Here is a 17,263-nt window from a genome sequence, read left to right as displayed (position 1 = left end):
CCAAAACAATTCAAAGGTCATGTTTGCTAACCAAATTTTTTCAGCAAAAACACTCCATGAGATGAAATTTGTTTACCTAACTGCTCCAAAATCTGATTTTTGGTTCAAAAAATCTGTCTTGGCCAGGCACAGTGGCACACACCTATAGTCACAGCTATTTGGGAGGCTGAGGCAGGAAGATCGCTTGAGCCCAGGGGTTTGAGGCTGTAGTGTGCTACGATTGCACTTGTGAACACCACCACACTCCAGCCTGGGCACCATAGCAAGACCTCATCTCTTAAAAAAAAATTTGTGTTGTATAAGGGATATAATTCCTACTGATTAAGGCTGCTTCATTTTGAAGCTATCTTCGGTATCAGCAACCTGAAGACAATTTTGTTATCTACAGAAGGATATTGCCAAGTATCCTTGGCAGAAAAAAATCAGTATCTTAAGAACCCTTTTTGTCTACCTCCCTACACTACTCTAGACTAACTTCTAATAATCAAGTTCTCTGATCCCAGGATCTATTATTTGATCCTAGCCTTTTTTGAAATCAAAATTTCATTTCAGTAATAATCCATTTCAAAGTATTGAGATCAAGTATCAAGCTAAAGCAACTCAAAATTTAAGTTATGAATAAGTTTCTCCCACCACAAGGGGTATTTGCATTTAAGAACAGTTTATTAACTCACAAGAAAAGTGAGCAGAGAAGCCCTTTGTATTTTGGGCTACAAGAAGTGAGAACTCCAGCTAAGAACTATTAATAACCAGAGGCCACTGTTAACAAGTAAAGAACCCTCCTAACCAAAACTGATGAATAAGCAAGCAGTTCTTGTAGGAAAAAAAGCAGGAGACTCTACAATTTTTCTAATCAAGTAGCAAAAAGTTCCCTTTTGATTGGAAGAGGCAAAACAAGGCATGACGGCTTTTACGTTCCTGGTAGGATCCCACATAAAATAGTAATTCTCTCATTCACACTAGTAGGTAATGTGTTTCAGAGTGGGCAGGTAGGATGTAATGATAGCAAACTAGTGAAAAATGGAGTAGATCTGTATTACTGATAAGGATAGATATCTAAAAAAAGAACAACAGAATGTAGAGTCTATTTACATAAAAAAACCCATAAATGCAAAGACAACAATAAAGAAGGATACTCACCAATACTTAATAGTTGTTTACCTTCAAGCACATGCTACTGAAGAACATGAATGGGGACTTTTTTTACTTTACATTTTCAAATTTAAGTTTTGTTTTTAATATAAGTATGTACTTATTTCTAGATGGAGCAAGTGAGCTACGTGAAGATGGCTAGCTTTCAGTAGCATTCACTTTAACACTGAATACATTTAGGAAATTAAAGATAATGTAGATAATACATACAATGCAAAATGAAGTCAACGTAGAAAGTGAAAGGTACCAAGGTGAACATAGGCATTTCTTTGAGAGTTTACTCTAAAATGTGTTCTAGAAGCCTCATTGATAATGCTCACTACCTTCAATGAAGTCATTTTTGAAAACCAAAACAATTCAAATGTAAATCTTAGGAACCTAAACTGAGATAAAGCAACAAAGTTTTAGGCAAATCAAAACACCACACAACAAAAGCACCTAGCTTTTCCATACTTATATTTCAATACGGACAAACACACTCACTTTATAAATTCACAAGTCGGACCTATGCATGCACTATTCTGGGCATGCAAATACCTAGTTGATGGATAAGTATTAGCTCTGTCTAACTGTATAAATGAGCCTTAAACATATTTGCTGGTTGTACACACTCAAAAAGTCTGACATTTTTGTATTTTTATGATTCCCAATGGGTAATGTTTCCCCTTGATAAGCTCAATATCTTTGTAAGATGTATAAGACTCATTTAAAAATGGAACTGTATAACTGTAGAAACTAAGTGGTGTGTTCACTATATGAGTCTTTCAACTTTTCTCTGTATGAAAATTTTCAGAACAAAATGTTGGGGGGAAATAAAACTTAACTAAAGGTAAAGCTCTTAATGTCCAAATCTCATTTCAGGCAATGCTGTCTACAACTGCTAAAATACAAAAGCTAACACTCCTCTTCCTCAAACGATTCTGATTATGTCACACATTCACCTAAAAACTTTCAATTGGCATTGAGGGTCAAGTATACCTTTCACAGATGTAGCCAATCTTTTACACTAGTAAAAGAAAAAAGTGTAGTGATACCTGAAATTTACTTTGAAATACATCGATAAAGATGGATTGATGAATGGATACAGAAATGGATATGTGAAAATACTAAAATATTAACAGCAAACTCTAGGTGTTGGGTAGCTATATGGATGCTCACTATAAAATTCTTTTAACTTTTCTATATGTTTCAACATCTTTATAACAAAATGTTGGGGGAAAAACTTCAATTGATTATTCTCTACAATGAAAAGACAAATTCTTTGGCATGGGCTACTCCACCTCTCATTATGTCACTCTAACCTATATTTTCAGCATCACCTTTCCCCACATCCCCACTTAAATCTCAAAGGGTCTCTTGCTTTCATGCCTTTGCATGTAGTGATTCCTCTGAATTGATTGCTCTTCATACTTGATGGACTCATTTTTTTGATACTCCACTTAAACATCACTACCAGTATAAAACTTTCTAAACCCCCTCAAGCAGAAAGAAGGGCTTTTTCTTCTATGCTGTTTGTACATACTTTAATTATAAAATTTATCACTTTGCTGTAATTAACTATTTGCATGTCTGTCTTCATAGCTTCTTAAAATTTTGGAGAGCAAAGATTCTGTTGTATTCATCTTGGTATCCTCAAAACCCAGAAAAGTGCTTGTTATACTAATAAGGGCTTAATGCTTGCTGAACAAATTAGATTATGGCCATTTGGCAAAATAATTAATGTGCCCCAATTTATATTTATCTTCTCTAGGTTAACTCCTACTCAACACCTTCTCTATTCCTAATGCCACTTTTAGCTCGGATCTTCTTCCTGGATTACTGTAATGAGCATCCTAACAGTTCTCCCAGTGTATAGTCTTGTTTTGACATCATTAAAATGTTGCTTGAATTCTGCTCCATGATGTGAAATAAGACTTATAAAATTCAAATACTCTGCAACCTAAATGCACTAGTGAAATAATCAAGATAAAAGGCTTTTCTTAAACTTTTTGGGAGAAAAGCTACATGCTGAAAAACAATTTATCTACTAAGTATTCTCAACCATCAATCTCCTACATTTTCCATGTACTTTATGAGGTAGTAGAACATTGCCCTACCATCAAGAAACTTTCAGACTAATGAGGGAAATAGACATGCAAACAAATACAATGTGACAAATACTATAATTACTTGCAAGCTGCTAGGGGAACATAATGGGAGGAAATCACTTCAGAACAGTTGGGAAAGTTTCAGAGGAATTGACATTTCAGGTTCAAAGGAGCAGTATGACATGAAAGCCAGACCAACACAGGAAGCATAGTATTCTAAGGATGGAAGACAATGATGCTGGTTTGGTACCCTACAGGACACTGAATGACTACTAGCTTCAAAGTTCGAACTTATTCTCTAGTCACTGAGGGCCCAATTAGAGTTTTGGGTGTTTTTTTTTTCAATTACAGGAGTGACAAGATCAGATGTGTTTAGAAAGGTAGCTAACACTGAAGACGACTAAGAGAGGAAAAGACAGAACGCCTTGTCATGTACACTGTGCCTACTTTTCCATTAATTAGGCTAAAAATTATTTCTTAATGCCCTCGTAGGCCAGCAGCATCATTCAACTTCTTTTATTTAACTCAACATTCACTTATCTTCTTACCTTGTCTTCATAGCCATTATCTGTGACATAAGTTGGAGGCTTTCCAGGATAGCGATAAAGAATGAAATCCCGACTACATGGGTAAAAAATAAAGGTGGATGGGAAGAAATAATTTGGAATATGTAACAGATACTTTTCGGAACAAGTATTTGTGCTTTTAAACTGTCTACCTTATTAACATAAAATAATACAAACATTTGGCTTTAAAATAATCCAAAGAGGCTAAATGATGTTAACTCAAGGTAGACAGGTAACCACCCCTGAAGTCCTATGGATTGTTTAAAATGTGTCTCGATTTGGGAGAAGGGGTAAAGGTAACCATTTACCAACTGTATGTACATCTGTGATCTTTGGGAGCTCTCCCCATCTAAGCAGGGGCTGGCAAATCTTTTTTGGCAAAAGGTCAGATAATACACATTTCTGTTTTTGCAGGCCACATGGTTTATTCAACTTTGCTTTTATAGCATGAAAGCAGCCATAGATAATGCATAAGTGAATGAGCATGACTGTGTTCCAATAAAGCTTTGTTTATAGACACTGAAATTTGAATTTTATATAATTTTCACATGCCATGAAACCTCCTTTTGACTTTTTAACCATTTAAAATACTATAAAAATCATTCTTAGCTTGAAGGCCATACAAAGACAGGAAACAGGCCAATATAACAGCCAGCTCCTAATTTAAAAGTAACAACTGATTAGCCACCTGCCCAATGCCTCTTCTACACTTCTTGCCTGATTTAATAAGAAATGAGCAGATGGTGAAATACTGACTTCAAGTCCCCATAACAAGAGGGTTCTGATTCTACCAAGGTATATACCATCTCACCATCCTAAGAACTGTGAAGGAGTCTGACACAGATCAGACTCCTCAAATGAACAAAATTTCTAGTAACTTCTAACCTATGCATTTTTTAAATCCCTACAACTTTCATAAATTCTACTTTTACAGTTTTAAAGGCCAGTTTTAAAGAATGTCCAAAGCAGCATAGCAGTGCTTCTCAAATATTCCTATTATCGCCTCCCAATAAGTCTCTTTAGATTTTTCTTAATTTCTCTATGAAATTTCAGTACCACAGATGTATTGTATTATCTGTTTATGTACTGTGACCATTTGAAGGACCATAAACCACTGGAATATCTGAGATTTCTTTGCCCCTCCCCAAACCAATTTCTATTATATTGGGAGCAACTGTCCCACTAAGAATGCATGCAAAAGAGGCAAAAGTTAAATACCCAAGATTTCTAAGATAAATACTCTGACCTCCTACAAGAATATCAGCAGTTCCTAAAGTCTTTTAATTGTCCAAACAGACACAAATGCTAAAAGAACATCTGTAATAGGTTCCCAACCCCAAAACTACACCAAACTGATTTTGCTTAGACCTCTTTATTCTACATATTAATACATCAAATCTCAAATTTTCCCAGTCCTAAAGGAACTGGGAAAGGGACTTTAATAGAAACTTTATACACACAAGCATGCACACTCTCTCTCAAAGAAAAGGAGAGAAACTTACTTATAAATTAGAGAAAGAGCTCTTATTTCCAGTTGACCAGCACTTTCCTAAACATAAATAATACACAGAGTTTTTAAAAACGTTCTGTAGCTAGGAGGTAGAAGTCAAGTTCAACAATTTTTTTAAAGCACTTAGCATGGTTTTAAATGAAGACTTTGTAGAACACGCCATAACTTGTTTTGATGCTTGGCATATTGCAATAGTTACGCATAAACATAAACTTTTCCTGAAAATAAATGGACCTAAAGCCCTTCTTAACCATTAAGTAATAAGGACAGCTAATAAGAAAGATTTAAAAAGCACAATAAAAATGGAACTAGTGTAAGAATAAAAAGGTAACAGGGTATTTAGTAAATATGTCTTAAGTCTAGAACTATGTAATTTTATCACATAAAATTATTTCTAAATAAAGGATATGTTTACAGATTTTACTTCCACATAAAAGGAGGATAACTACAGGGTAATTATTAATAAAACAAAATAGTGATCTCTTTACGAACATCCATTACCACCCTCCTCCCCCATTAAAGTGAAAAGGTTTAGGCTTGTCCTGTTTCTAAGCACTGTGTACTCTTTTGCTAGTCTATAGATGATGGGATTATTAACACAATTTTCAATATTCAACACAAAATAATAGGTAAATTGCCAGCCTCAACTTTCGCAACATCTATTTAATTCAACACAGCTGGCTACCAAAGAAAATATTTTGAGTCTAGCTAAAGTGATATAGCCAAATGAATATTTAGGTTACTATTCCAAATAACTCTGAAAAGATTAAACCCCATATTTGATCTTACCTTGGGATCTCCCAACCGTTCCAGGTATTTCTCAAAAGATCCCTCCACATACTTCAAAAATAAAACAAACTTGACTTAACCAAATACATAGCATTACTGAAAATCTGGTTATATTCTGCAATATTATCCTCCAGTGGGTTTTTTGTTCAGCTCAACAATTATGATATTAAGTTACTACCTTGCATAGCACCTCAAGAAAATTTGCACATACATACATAAAAGTTATGAGTGTAGAAAAGCTAGAGTATAAACCTTAGAAATTGGTCCTGGCTTATCCACAAACCAGTGCATTTTCTGAAATGATATGCCTTCGAGTTTCTATTGAAATGCCAACTTAACTTGGTAATTTTTATAAATCGAGCAGCCCAGTAATTATAAGAATTTCAAATTTGATAGGAGACATACATTTACAAAGTTAAATTGAGGAACTTTAAAGAGAATTTCATTAGTTTCAAAAGAGCCCAGGGCATGGGACTTTTAGGGATGATGGAAATGTTCTATATCTTAATTGTGATAGCATTTGTGTAATTGTGTATCACTGTCAAAACTAAAAATGCTAAACTTAAAAAGGTGGATTTTACTGTATGTAAAATATGCCTCAATAAAAATGACATTAAACTCAGAATAGATTTCTAGTTCCATGCATGCATATCACTAGATGTTAAAGATCAATTTTTAAATTTTTCTTTAATTTTTGCAAGTTGAGGTATAACTGACATAAATGGCACAATTTAAATAATACAAGTTTTGACTTATGTATGCACCCATGAAATCATCACCACAGGTGAGATAGTAAATATCTCCATCACCCCCATAAGCTTCCTTGTGCCCCTCTATAACTGATACACAACCACTGATCTACTGCTTTCCATCATTATAGATTGGTTTGTATTTTTTCTAGAGTTTTATATGAAGGAAACCGTACAGTGCAAACTTTCAAGGGGGGGGGGACGTCTGGCTTCTATCACTCGGTAGAATTATTCTGAGATTCATCCATGTTGTTTTAAAATTTTACACACATCTCTTATTCAAGATATGGTCCACAAACCAACAGCAAGTATAGCTTGGGAATTTTTTAAACATGTAAAAATCTCGGGCCGGGCGCGGTGGCTCACGCCTGTAATCCTAGCTCTCTGGGAGGCCGAGGCGGGCGGATTGCTCAAGGTCAGGAGTTCAAAACCAGCCTAAGCAAGAGCGAGACCCCGTCTCTACTACAAATAGAAAGAAATGAATTGGCCAACTGATATATATTTAAAAAATTTGCCAGGCATGGTGGTGCGTGCCTGTAGTCCCAGCTACTCGGGAGGCTGAGGCAGAAGGATCGCTCGAGCCCAGGAGTTTGAGGTTGCTGTGAGCTAGGCTGACGCCATGGCACTCACTCTAGCCTGGACAACAAAGTGAGACTCTGTCTCAAAAAAAAAAAAAATCTCGGGCCCAGCTCAGACCTACTGAATCAAAATATCTACTTTAACAAGATCCCCAGGTGATTTGTATGCACAAAAATACTTGAGATGCACTGCTTTACACCATGGTCTTGCATTTGAAGTAATGTCACTAATAATCCTTTCCCCCATGGTCTTGCATTTGAAGTAATGCCACTAATAATCCTTTCCCCAGGTGTGGAGAAGCGTATAATCAACTTCAAGGTAACAGGCTTTCAAGTCAAGAAGCCTTCACATAGTTTTATAAGACTAAAACCTGTTGAGAAAATTAAGAGTAAACCTAGAACAGCAGGCAAATATCCATAATAAACAGAAGAAAATAGTATTAGAAAAGCTAGAAGTGTTAAAAAAAAATAGTCACATTAAAGGGCACACTTGGAATCAAACCTTGATAAAACCTCGAGTTTTGTTAACAAGAATTCAAATACTTGAACATGTACAAAGATATCCTCTAAAAGCTGTTTTACCTAAACTCAATCATTAGTGGCAGAGCTCCAATTACCACTATTTGTCACATGAAAAGACTAGATATTTAGACTAATTTGTTTCCTTACAATTAAGTTTTACACGATTCCTCAAATTGGCTGAAGATTACTGTGCACAGCATTAAGCAAGAAAATGGAGGGAGTTCTCATTTGTACGTATTTTTAAATATGCATTTTAAAATATTAACAGAGCCAAACCTTTCATGAACTATTATTAATTTTTCAAGAAAACGGTGTATGGATAATACAAAATAAATGTAACTTTTTAGGGTTTGGGGTTTTTGGTGTAGGGGTGAGGAAGCAGTGGGAAGGATACAAATTAACTGTTTTTTCTTAATTTTCAATTAGAGTACAAAACAACATAATTCTGGGAGAAGGTCCAGAAGCATGCTAGTGGGAAGGAAGCCAGCTAGGAATTAAATATTTAATATTCAGGGGTGAATGCATGACATAATTTTAATATGTAGGTGCTCAAAATTCTTTTCCCACCTGCTACATACTCTACTGACAATTCTCCCCTGGGTATGTATTCTACTTACAGACTCAAAAGTTTGTTGATTTTCCTTCATATATGAGACACAGGCCTTCCTGATTTCCAAATGATGGACCTGGCTGCAAAACAACTAAAAAGAAGAGAAACACCAGCTCACTATCAGTAGCCATTAAAGCAGAAGCTTCTAAATCAAGACTATGAACTGGACACTTAAGCCTCCTTTATTCAGAAAATATGTAGGAAATTGGGAAATTAAATCCTTACCTTACTAAAATTTGTTAATCATCTTTAGTGAGACTGAGAAGGAATGATTCTGTCATAACCCCCCCACCCACCTTTTCTACTCTTTATGTGTACAGCCTATAAATTTTTTCTTAGGGCCGGGCGCTGTGGCTCACGCCTGTAATCCTAGCTCTTGGGAGGCCGAGGCGGGCGGATTGCTCAAGGTCAGGAGTTCAAAACCAGCCTGAGCAAGAGCGAGACCCCGTCTCTACTATAAATAGAAAGAAATTAATTGGCCAACTGATATATATATATAAAAAAAAAATTAGCCGGGCATGGTGGCACATGCCTGTAGTCCCAGCTACCCGGGAGGCTGAGGCAGAAGGATCACTCGAGCCCAGGAGTTTGAGGTTGCTGTGAGCTAGGCTGACGCCACGGCACTCACTCTAGCCTGGGCAACAAAGCGAGACTCTGTCTCAAAAAAAAAAAAAAAAAAAAAAAAAAAAAAAAAAAATTTTTTCTTAGGCTTGTAAAATTTACAAGCAGCACAGGGTGCTTACAAAGGATCAAGATACATTTCAAAGTTGACTTTAACCCCATTTTCTTATTGCTCAAACTGGCATTTAAAAAAAAAGTTAGCAAAGGTACAGCAATATACTAATCAACAAAAACACGCACCAAGGCAATAGGGAGCAGACAGCCTCTTTCCAGGACCTGATAGGCCTGGTTGTTTTCATTAGAAAACAGGAAAGAGAATTTCGCTTCTTCTGGTGAGCTACAAGTCTAGCTATAGGTCCATACCACGTCTCAAACTCTGAATCAAACTCAGCACAGAGAAGACATATTCGTTTTCCTTTTACCTGCTCCGAAATAGCCCGAAAGAGGCAAGAGGCATCCTTGGCAGTCAGCTTTCGAAACAGCCCTAAGCTGCCTAAATATTCATCCATTGATGCCTCATTCAGAGACTTCAGGCCGGAGTACTTTTTCCATCCTTTATGCATTGTGCACAGGGTGAGGGTTGGGGTGGGAGGGAGAAAGGAAAAGAAGTGTGGCAAGAAGGAAAAAGCAGGATGCAGGCAGGAATGGGTAGCAGTGACAAGGGCTTGCTTATGCAGGTATCCGGAAAGCAGCCCAAAGTCTAGGCATAAGAAGGCAGCTGGAGTCAGCGCAGCAGAATCTTGGCACTTCCCAGGAGCAGAAGCAGTGGGCTGGCTGGCTTGCCCAGGACAAGTCGGGACCCTGTGAAAAGAAGAGGAAGAGCCGATGCTCCTAGGAATAGGGAACATGACTTGAGGAGACAAGGGAGGGAAAAGGTGCTACCTGGCTGGGAAGAGTAGGATTACCCCAATCGGCCCAAGGTTGAGGAAAGTATGCATAAGCAGCTGAGCTTTGGGACCAGAAGGAAACCGAGCTTGCAGCTTAACTCAGGGCAACTGCTGCACGAGGCTGCAAAGGGACTACAATAAGTCTCAGGTGTGTAGGATGCAGCCTGGTCCACATTACATTGCTTTAAAATCTTTTTTTGTTGTTTTAGAAAAGTTATTTTTTATTAAAAATACATTATATTAATACACAATGTATTGTTATTTTTATTTTAACTTTGTTATTTGTTTTAATTTTCAACTAGCCTGTGCCCAAATTCATAATTTCAGGGAAATAATCAGAGTGGGAATCTGAACATAATTAACTAGTAAGCTTTGGCATTAAGAATATCTTTTTAAGCCGGGCATGGTGGCTCATGCCTGTAATCCTAGCACTCTGGGAGGCCAAGGCGGGCAGATCGCTCAAGGTCAGGAGTTTGAAACCAGCCTGAGCAAGAGCCAGACCCTGTCTCCACTAAAAAAAAAAAATAGAAATTAATTGGCCAACTAAAAATATATAGAAAAAATTAGCAGGGCATGGTGGCGCGTGCCTGTAATCCCAGCTACTCGGGAGGCCGAGGCAGGAGGATCGCTTGAGCCCAGGAGTTTGAGGTTGTTGTGAGCTAGGCTGACACCACGGCACTCTAGCCCTGGCAAAAGAGTGAGACTCTGTCCCCCCCCAAAAAAAAATTTAAAAAAAGAGTATTTTAAAAAAAACAAATGAGAGGGACCTCCTTTGATCTACAGGGGTAAAGGTCACAGTGGGATATTTCAGATATGGGGTTGAAGTAATCATCTGATTTAATTCTAGATAATAATTCTCTGCTAGGATCACAGAAACTAAATCTATTAGCTATGACAGGAAACCCCACAGCACTAATTGGATAGCACTAATAAAAAGGAAAAACAAAAAAAAAATGTGTTTCTTAAAAAATGGAAATACTGTAAGAAAAAAAACCTGGAAACAACAAAAATTTAAATGGAAGCAGCATGAAAAGACTATCTTACCCACAAACTTTCTAATAGGCTACATTGAAAATGGTGTGGCACAGTATGAGAGGCATTGGACATGAGAGACATGTTTCAATGTATTATTAGGGTACTTTTCCAGAAAAACTATTCTGGATTCTGAAAAAAAAAAAGTAAAATATTAAGGGTCAAAGACAGGAGCAGTTAATTATATTACTTGATTCCCCTATCAAGTGTCTTAAAAATGCCAAAATCCAATTCCTTACTTTTAGTTAGAATTATAAATAGGTCAAAAGCTGGGTTTGGAGAAGTTGCAACATTAAGTTTCTTTCAATTAATTTCTTTTTATTTGTGGATCCAGTAGTAATCATGACTGCTGTCATAAGAAAAGATGAATAATCAGTTTTATACTTTAGGAAAGAAATAACAGTTATCATGGTAGAAAAATGAATAAATCTTGACTTTCCTTACCATGCCAATTTGCGATACTTTAATTTCTTTTTTAAAAAAAACTGTAACACTAGGGAAGTGATGCCTGTTGCAAAAGTTTTGAAACATACTGTTTGGAAAAAGGGATGACCATCTTTCTTTAAGCCCACTGATTCACTGAAAAAATTAAGGGTTATAATTAAAATTTTAATTCATTTTTGGCATATTTTACTTATAAAGAAAAATACAAATTCTTCATATCTATTGCTTTTTAAATGAAAAATATGGTATATAAAATTTAATATGATCTATATACTTCATTTTGAGGAAGCGAATAGGGAAAGGGAAAATTGGGAGTGGGGAGAGAATCAGAAAAGTAATAGGAGAAAACTGGAAACAAACACAAAAAACAGGGACAGGAAGACAAAAGGAGATGGAGAAAAAGGAAAGTAACACACAGGGAAGCACACAGAAGTAGACCCACACAAATATGGTCAATTGATCTCTGACATGTACAAGAGCAGTTCAATAGAGCAAAGATAGCATTTTCATCAAATGGTGACAGAACAATTGATTACCCATATGACAAAAAAAGATCTTCAAGCTATACCTCATACTGTGTATGATAACTTTAAATGGATTACAGATCTAAATATAAAATAAATCTTCAAAACCTTTAGACCTTGAGTTAGGCAGAGTTATTACATATATAAAATTTAAAAATTGACTTCATCAAAACAAAAAATTTTTGTTCTACAAATATCATTGGTAGGAGAATGAAGATACAAGCCACAGGCTGGGAGAAAATATTTTTATATCACATTATCTAACCAAAAAACTTTATACCAAAACATATAAACTGCTCTCAAAAGCCAAAGAAAAAAGCAATCCAATTTTTAAAATGTGCAAAAAATTTGAATACTTGTTTCACCAAATATATAGGAATGGCTAATAAGCACATAAAAAGATGTTCAAAATCATTAGTCATTAGGAAAATGCAAATCAGGACCACAATGAGATATCACTACGATGACTATAATAAATAATATAGACAATAACAAGTGTTAAAAAGGATGTGGAGAAACCAGCTCTAAGTAAAAGAAGCCAGATGCGAAAGGTGTATGATTCCAAAAGATACATGATTCCATTTATGTGAAATATGCCAAAAGGGCAAATCTACAGAGACAGAGGAGATTAGTGGCAGCCTGGAGCTGGAGTGGGAATAGGCACTGTCTACAAATAAGCACAAAGAATCTTTTTGGAATGAGAAAAATCTTCTAAAACTATTTTGTGGTGATGTTTGCAGAATTATGTATATTAACTAAAAACTATTGAATTGTACTCTTAAAACTATGGAATTTAACACTGACATCTTTGCCTTTGTCTTGGCTCCTAAAAAGAAAAAAAAAACTAAAACTATGGAATTTAACAGCTTTGAGATGTGTCACGTACCATCTACTTAACTCACTTAAAGCATACAATTAATGTTTTTTTGTATCTTTAGAGTTGCGTATCCATCACCACAATCAACTTTAGAACATTTTTATTACCCCCAAATGAAACCCTGTATCCATTAACTGTCAACCTCTAAATCCCCTACCTTCACCAACCCCAGGCAATCACGAATCTACTTTCCGAATCTACAGATTTGCCTATTATGGACATTTCAAATAAATGGAATTATAAAATATGTGGTCCTGTATGACTGGTTTTTTTCACTTTGGATAAGGTTTTCAAGGGTTACCCACATGTAACATGTATCAGTACTTATTTCAATCCATTGTATAAACTACAATTTATTTATCCATGTATCAGTTGATAGAAATTTGAGTTTCCATTTTTGGCTATTATGAATAATACTGCTATAAATATTCACATATAAATTTTTATTTGGACATATGTTTTCAATTCTCTTAGGTATATACCTAGGAGTGGAAGTGCTGGATCATATGGTCACTATGTTTAACCTTTTAAGGAACTGTCAAACCGTTTTCCACAGCAGCTGCACCATTTTACATTCTTATCAGTAGTGTATGATGGTTCCAATTCCTCTATATGCTTACCAACACTTATTATTGTCCGTTGTTTGATTATGGCCATCCTTGTGAGTGTGAAGTAGCATCTCACTGTGGTTTTGATTTGCATTTTCCAAGTAGTTAATTATGTGGAACATTTTTCCTGTACTTATTGGCCATTTGTATATATTTAATGGAATGCCCTCCATACATCTTAGAATAATTAAAATAAATTTTTTAAAAAACTGACAATACCAAGTATTAACAAGGAAATGGAGCAACGAGAACATTCATATGTAGCTAGTGGGAACATAAAATAGTACAGCCACACTAAAAAATAGTTTACCAGTTTTGTATAAAATCAAATACCCAAGGTACTCATGAGCCAGGGTACAAGTATCCATATTGAGATTGAAAAGGTCCATGAAGTAGCCATGACAATAAAAACAAGAAAGATTATTGGCACTGCACATAATAATAAAGTTTCTAAAGCCAGCGGATAAAGAGAAGAGCCTAAGGGTTTCAGAGAAGAAAAACAGGTCATATACAAAAAATCACAAATAAGAACAGCAATAAGCTTCTCAAAAGAAAAAGTAGAATTAAAAAACAATGAAGTTCTAGATTAGAGGGAAAATTGTTTCCAACCTTAATTTGTATATGAAGCTATCTGATGGGAAAGTAAAATAAAGTGTTTTCAGAAAGGAAAGATTCAAAAACTTTACCACCTTTCCTCAGAAAGCTACTGGAATATATCTGAAACAAAAATAAACAAGTTAAACCAAAAAAAAAAAAAAAAAAAGAGGGGAGCCAAATAGTCCTAGAAATAGGAAATTCAACACAAGAGAAAAACAAAGAGAATTTCCAGGATAAGGATGAAGGGAAAATCCATGGAAGACACATTCAATAGGACTAGATAGAGAATGAATAGTTCAGATAAAAAGAGAACAGAGAACTCCAGCATGGACATCTAAAATAATAAACAGATAATTAAAGTCATAGATAACTTCGATGTGTTTGACTACACTAAGGGGAGATGTACACTTCTGCTGGAGAATGTAAGGATGTTTCCATCAAAAACTATGAAAAAATAAATGAAATGAGATAAAACAAAGTTTTACAGAAAAGGAAACAAAATCAATGAATACTACATGGCTCAGATGTTACCAAAAAACTGTACTTAAGTAATAATAATAATGTCAACACTGAAAATGAATCTCACAAGAACTGATTAAACTAGGAAGATGGGAAGAAAAATGAAAAAGAGAGGGAAGAAGATAAAGTCTCCTCTTTGAGACCTCATTATCCGACTTTTGACCAATCACCTAGATAGAAAATCAGTAACAAAACATTATTGAATTATATTTTACACCAAATGGACCTAACAGACACATATAGAACATTCCATCCAACAGCAACAGAATACATGCTCTTTATAAGCACACATGGAATATCCCCCAGAATAAATTATATGTTAGGCCAAACAACAAGTCTTAAGAAATCTAAGAGAATAGAAATCATATCTTTTTGGATCACAATGGGATGAAACTAGAAGCCAATAAAAAGAAGGAATCTTGGCCGGGAGCGGTGGCTCACGCCTGTAATCCTAGCACTTTGGGAGGCCGAGGCAGGCGGACTGCTTAAGGTCAGAAGTTCGAAACCAGCCTGAGCAAGAGCGAGAGTCCCCGTGTCTCTACTATAAATAGAAAGAAATTAATTAGCCAATTAATATACATAGAAAAAATGAGCTGGGCATGGTGGCGCATGCCTGTAGTCCCAGCTACTCGGGAGGCTGAGGCAGCAGGACTGCTTGAGCCCAGGAGTTTGAGGTTGCTGTGAGCTAGGCTGACTCATGGCACTCACTCTAGCCTGGGCAACAAATCGAGACTCTGTCTTAAAAAGAAACAAAAAACAAAACAAACAAACAAGGAATCTTGGAATACACACAAATATGTGGAAATTAAACAACATAGTCCTAAACAAGCCAATGTGTCATAGAAAAAAAATCAAAAAGGAAATAAAAACTATCTTAAGACAAACAAAAATGGAAACACGACATAGCAAAAAAATGCAGCAAAAGCAATCAATTCTAAAACAGAAATTTACAGTGATAACTGCCTATATCTAAAAAGAAAAAAGATCAAATAATCTAACATTACACCTCAAAGAACCAGAAGAACTAAGCCCAAAGCAGAAGGAAGGAAATAAAGATCAGAGCAGAAATAAATGAAATAGAGGCAAAACTGACAAACGTTTAGCTAGACTAACAAAAAAAGAAAACTCAAATAAAATCAGACATGAAAGAGGAGACATTACAACTGATACCACAGAAAAACAAAGGATCATAAGAAACTGCTACGAACAATTATATGCCAACAAATTGGACAACCTAGAAGAAATGAGTAAATTCTTTGACACATACAGCCTACCAAGACTAAATCATAAAGAAACAGAAAACCTGAACAAACCAATAATGTGTAAGGAGGTTGAATCAGTAATAAAATGCCTTCCATCAAAGAAAATATCAGGATCTGATGGCTTTCACTGCTGAATTCTACCAAACATTTAATTAAGGAAGAACTAATACCAATCCTTCTTAAACTCTTCCAAAAAACTGAAGAGGAGGGAATATGTTCAAACTCATTTTACAAGGCCAGCATTATCTTGATACCAGACAAGGATACTAAAATTAAAGAAAATTACAAGCCAATATCCTTGATGAACATAAATGTAAAAATCCTCAACAAAATCATAGCAAACTAAATTCAACAACAAATTAAAGAAATTATTCACCATGATCAAGTAGAATTTATCCCTAGGATGCAAGGATAGTTCAACATATAGGAATCAATAAATGTGATACATCACACTAATAGAAAGATGGATAAAAATCATGATCATTTCAATACATGCAGAAAAATCATTTGACAAAATTAAACGCTTCCTCATGATAAAAACTCTCAACAGATTAGTTATAAAGGAAATGTACCTCAATACAATAAAGGTCACACATGACAAACCCGAAGCTAAGATCATTCTTAAGAGTGAAAAGGTGAAAGCTTTTTCCCCTGAGATCAGAAACAAGACAAGGATGACCACTCTCACCATTTCTATTCAACATACTACTGGAAGTCCTAGCCAGAGCAATTAGGCAAGAAAAGAAATAAAAGGAAATCTAATAGAAAAGAGGTGAAACTGTCCCTATTTGCTGACAATATAATCTTATATAGAGAAAACCCTAAAGACACCACAAAAAAACTGTTTGAACTGATAAACTCAGTACAGTTGCACTATACAAAATCAACATACAAAAAAATCAGCAGCGTTTCTATTATCCAAAAAGGAAATTAAGAAAACAATGCCATTTGCAAAAGCAACAAAAACCGCTAAAACACTTAGGTGTAAATTTAATCAAGGAAGTGAAAACTGTAAAACACTGATGAATAAAACTGAAAAAAAAAATGGAAAGATATCCTCTGTTCATGGATTAAAAGAATATTGTGAAAATGTCCATACTACCCCAAACGATCCACAGATTAAAGGCAATCTCTATCAAAATTGCGATACATTTTCCACAGAAATTTAAAAAATCCTTAAATTCATATAGAGCCACAAAAGACCCCCAAATAAACAAACAAACAAAAAATCTTCAGCAAAAAGAACAAAGCTGGCAGCATCTCATTCCCTGATTTTAACACATATTACAAAGTATAATCAAAACAGCATGGTACTGGCACAAAAACAGA

The 17,263-nt window shown here is 35.4% G+C and overlaps 1 protein-coding gene across 1 annotated transcript in view; it reads right to left on the bottom strand.

Annotated features, from left to right (window-relative positions):
- The window catches only part of ALG13 (ALG13 UDP-N-acetylglucosaminyltransferase subunit), a 78,310-nt gene that overhangs the window by 43,736 nt on the left and 17,311 nt on the right, over positions 1-17,263 (bottom strand). The window contains 7 exon segments of the mRNA XM_020284867.2: positions 3,788-3,860; positions 5,308-5,354; positions 6,105-6,155; positions 8,571-8,654; positions 9,607-9,780; positions 9,783-9,827; positions 9,829-9,985. Coding sequence (XP_020140456.1) covers positions 3,788-3,860; positions 5,308-5,354; positions 6,105-6,155; positions 8,571-8,654; positions 9,607-9,780; positions 9,783-9,827; positions 9,829-9,985 — 631 coding nt within the window.

The sequence above is a fragment of the Microcebus murinus genome, chromosome X (genome assembly GCF_040939455.1).
Source record: "Microcebus murinus isolate Inina chromosome X, M.murinus_Inina_mat1.0, whole genome shotgun sequence".
Taxonomy (NCBI): domain Eukaryota; kingdom Metazoa; phylum Chordata; class Mammalia; order Primates; family Cheirogaleidae; genus Microcebus; species Microcebus murinus.
The sequence above is the reverse complement of the archived record's forward strand: the minus strand, read 5'-3'. Positions and strand labels throughout refer to the sequence as shown.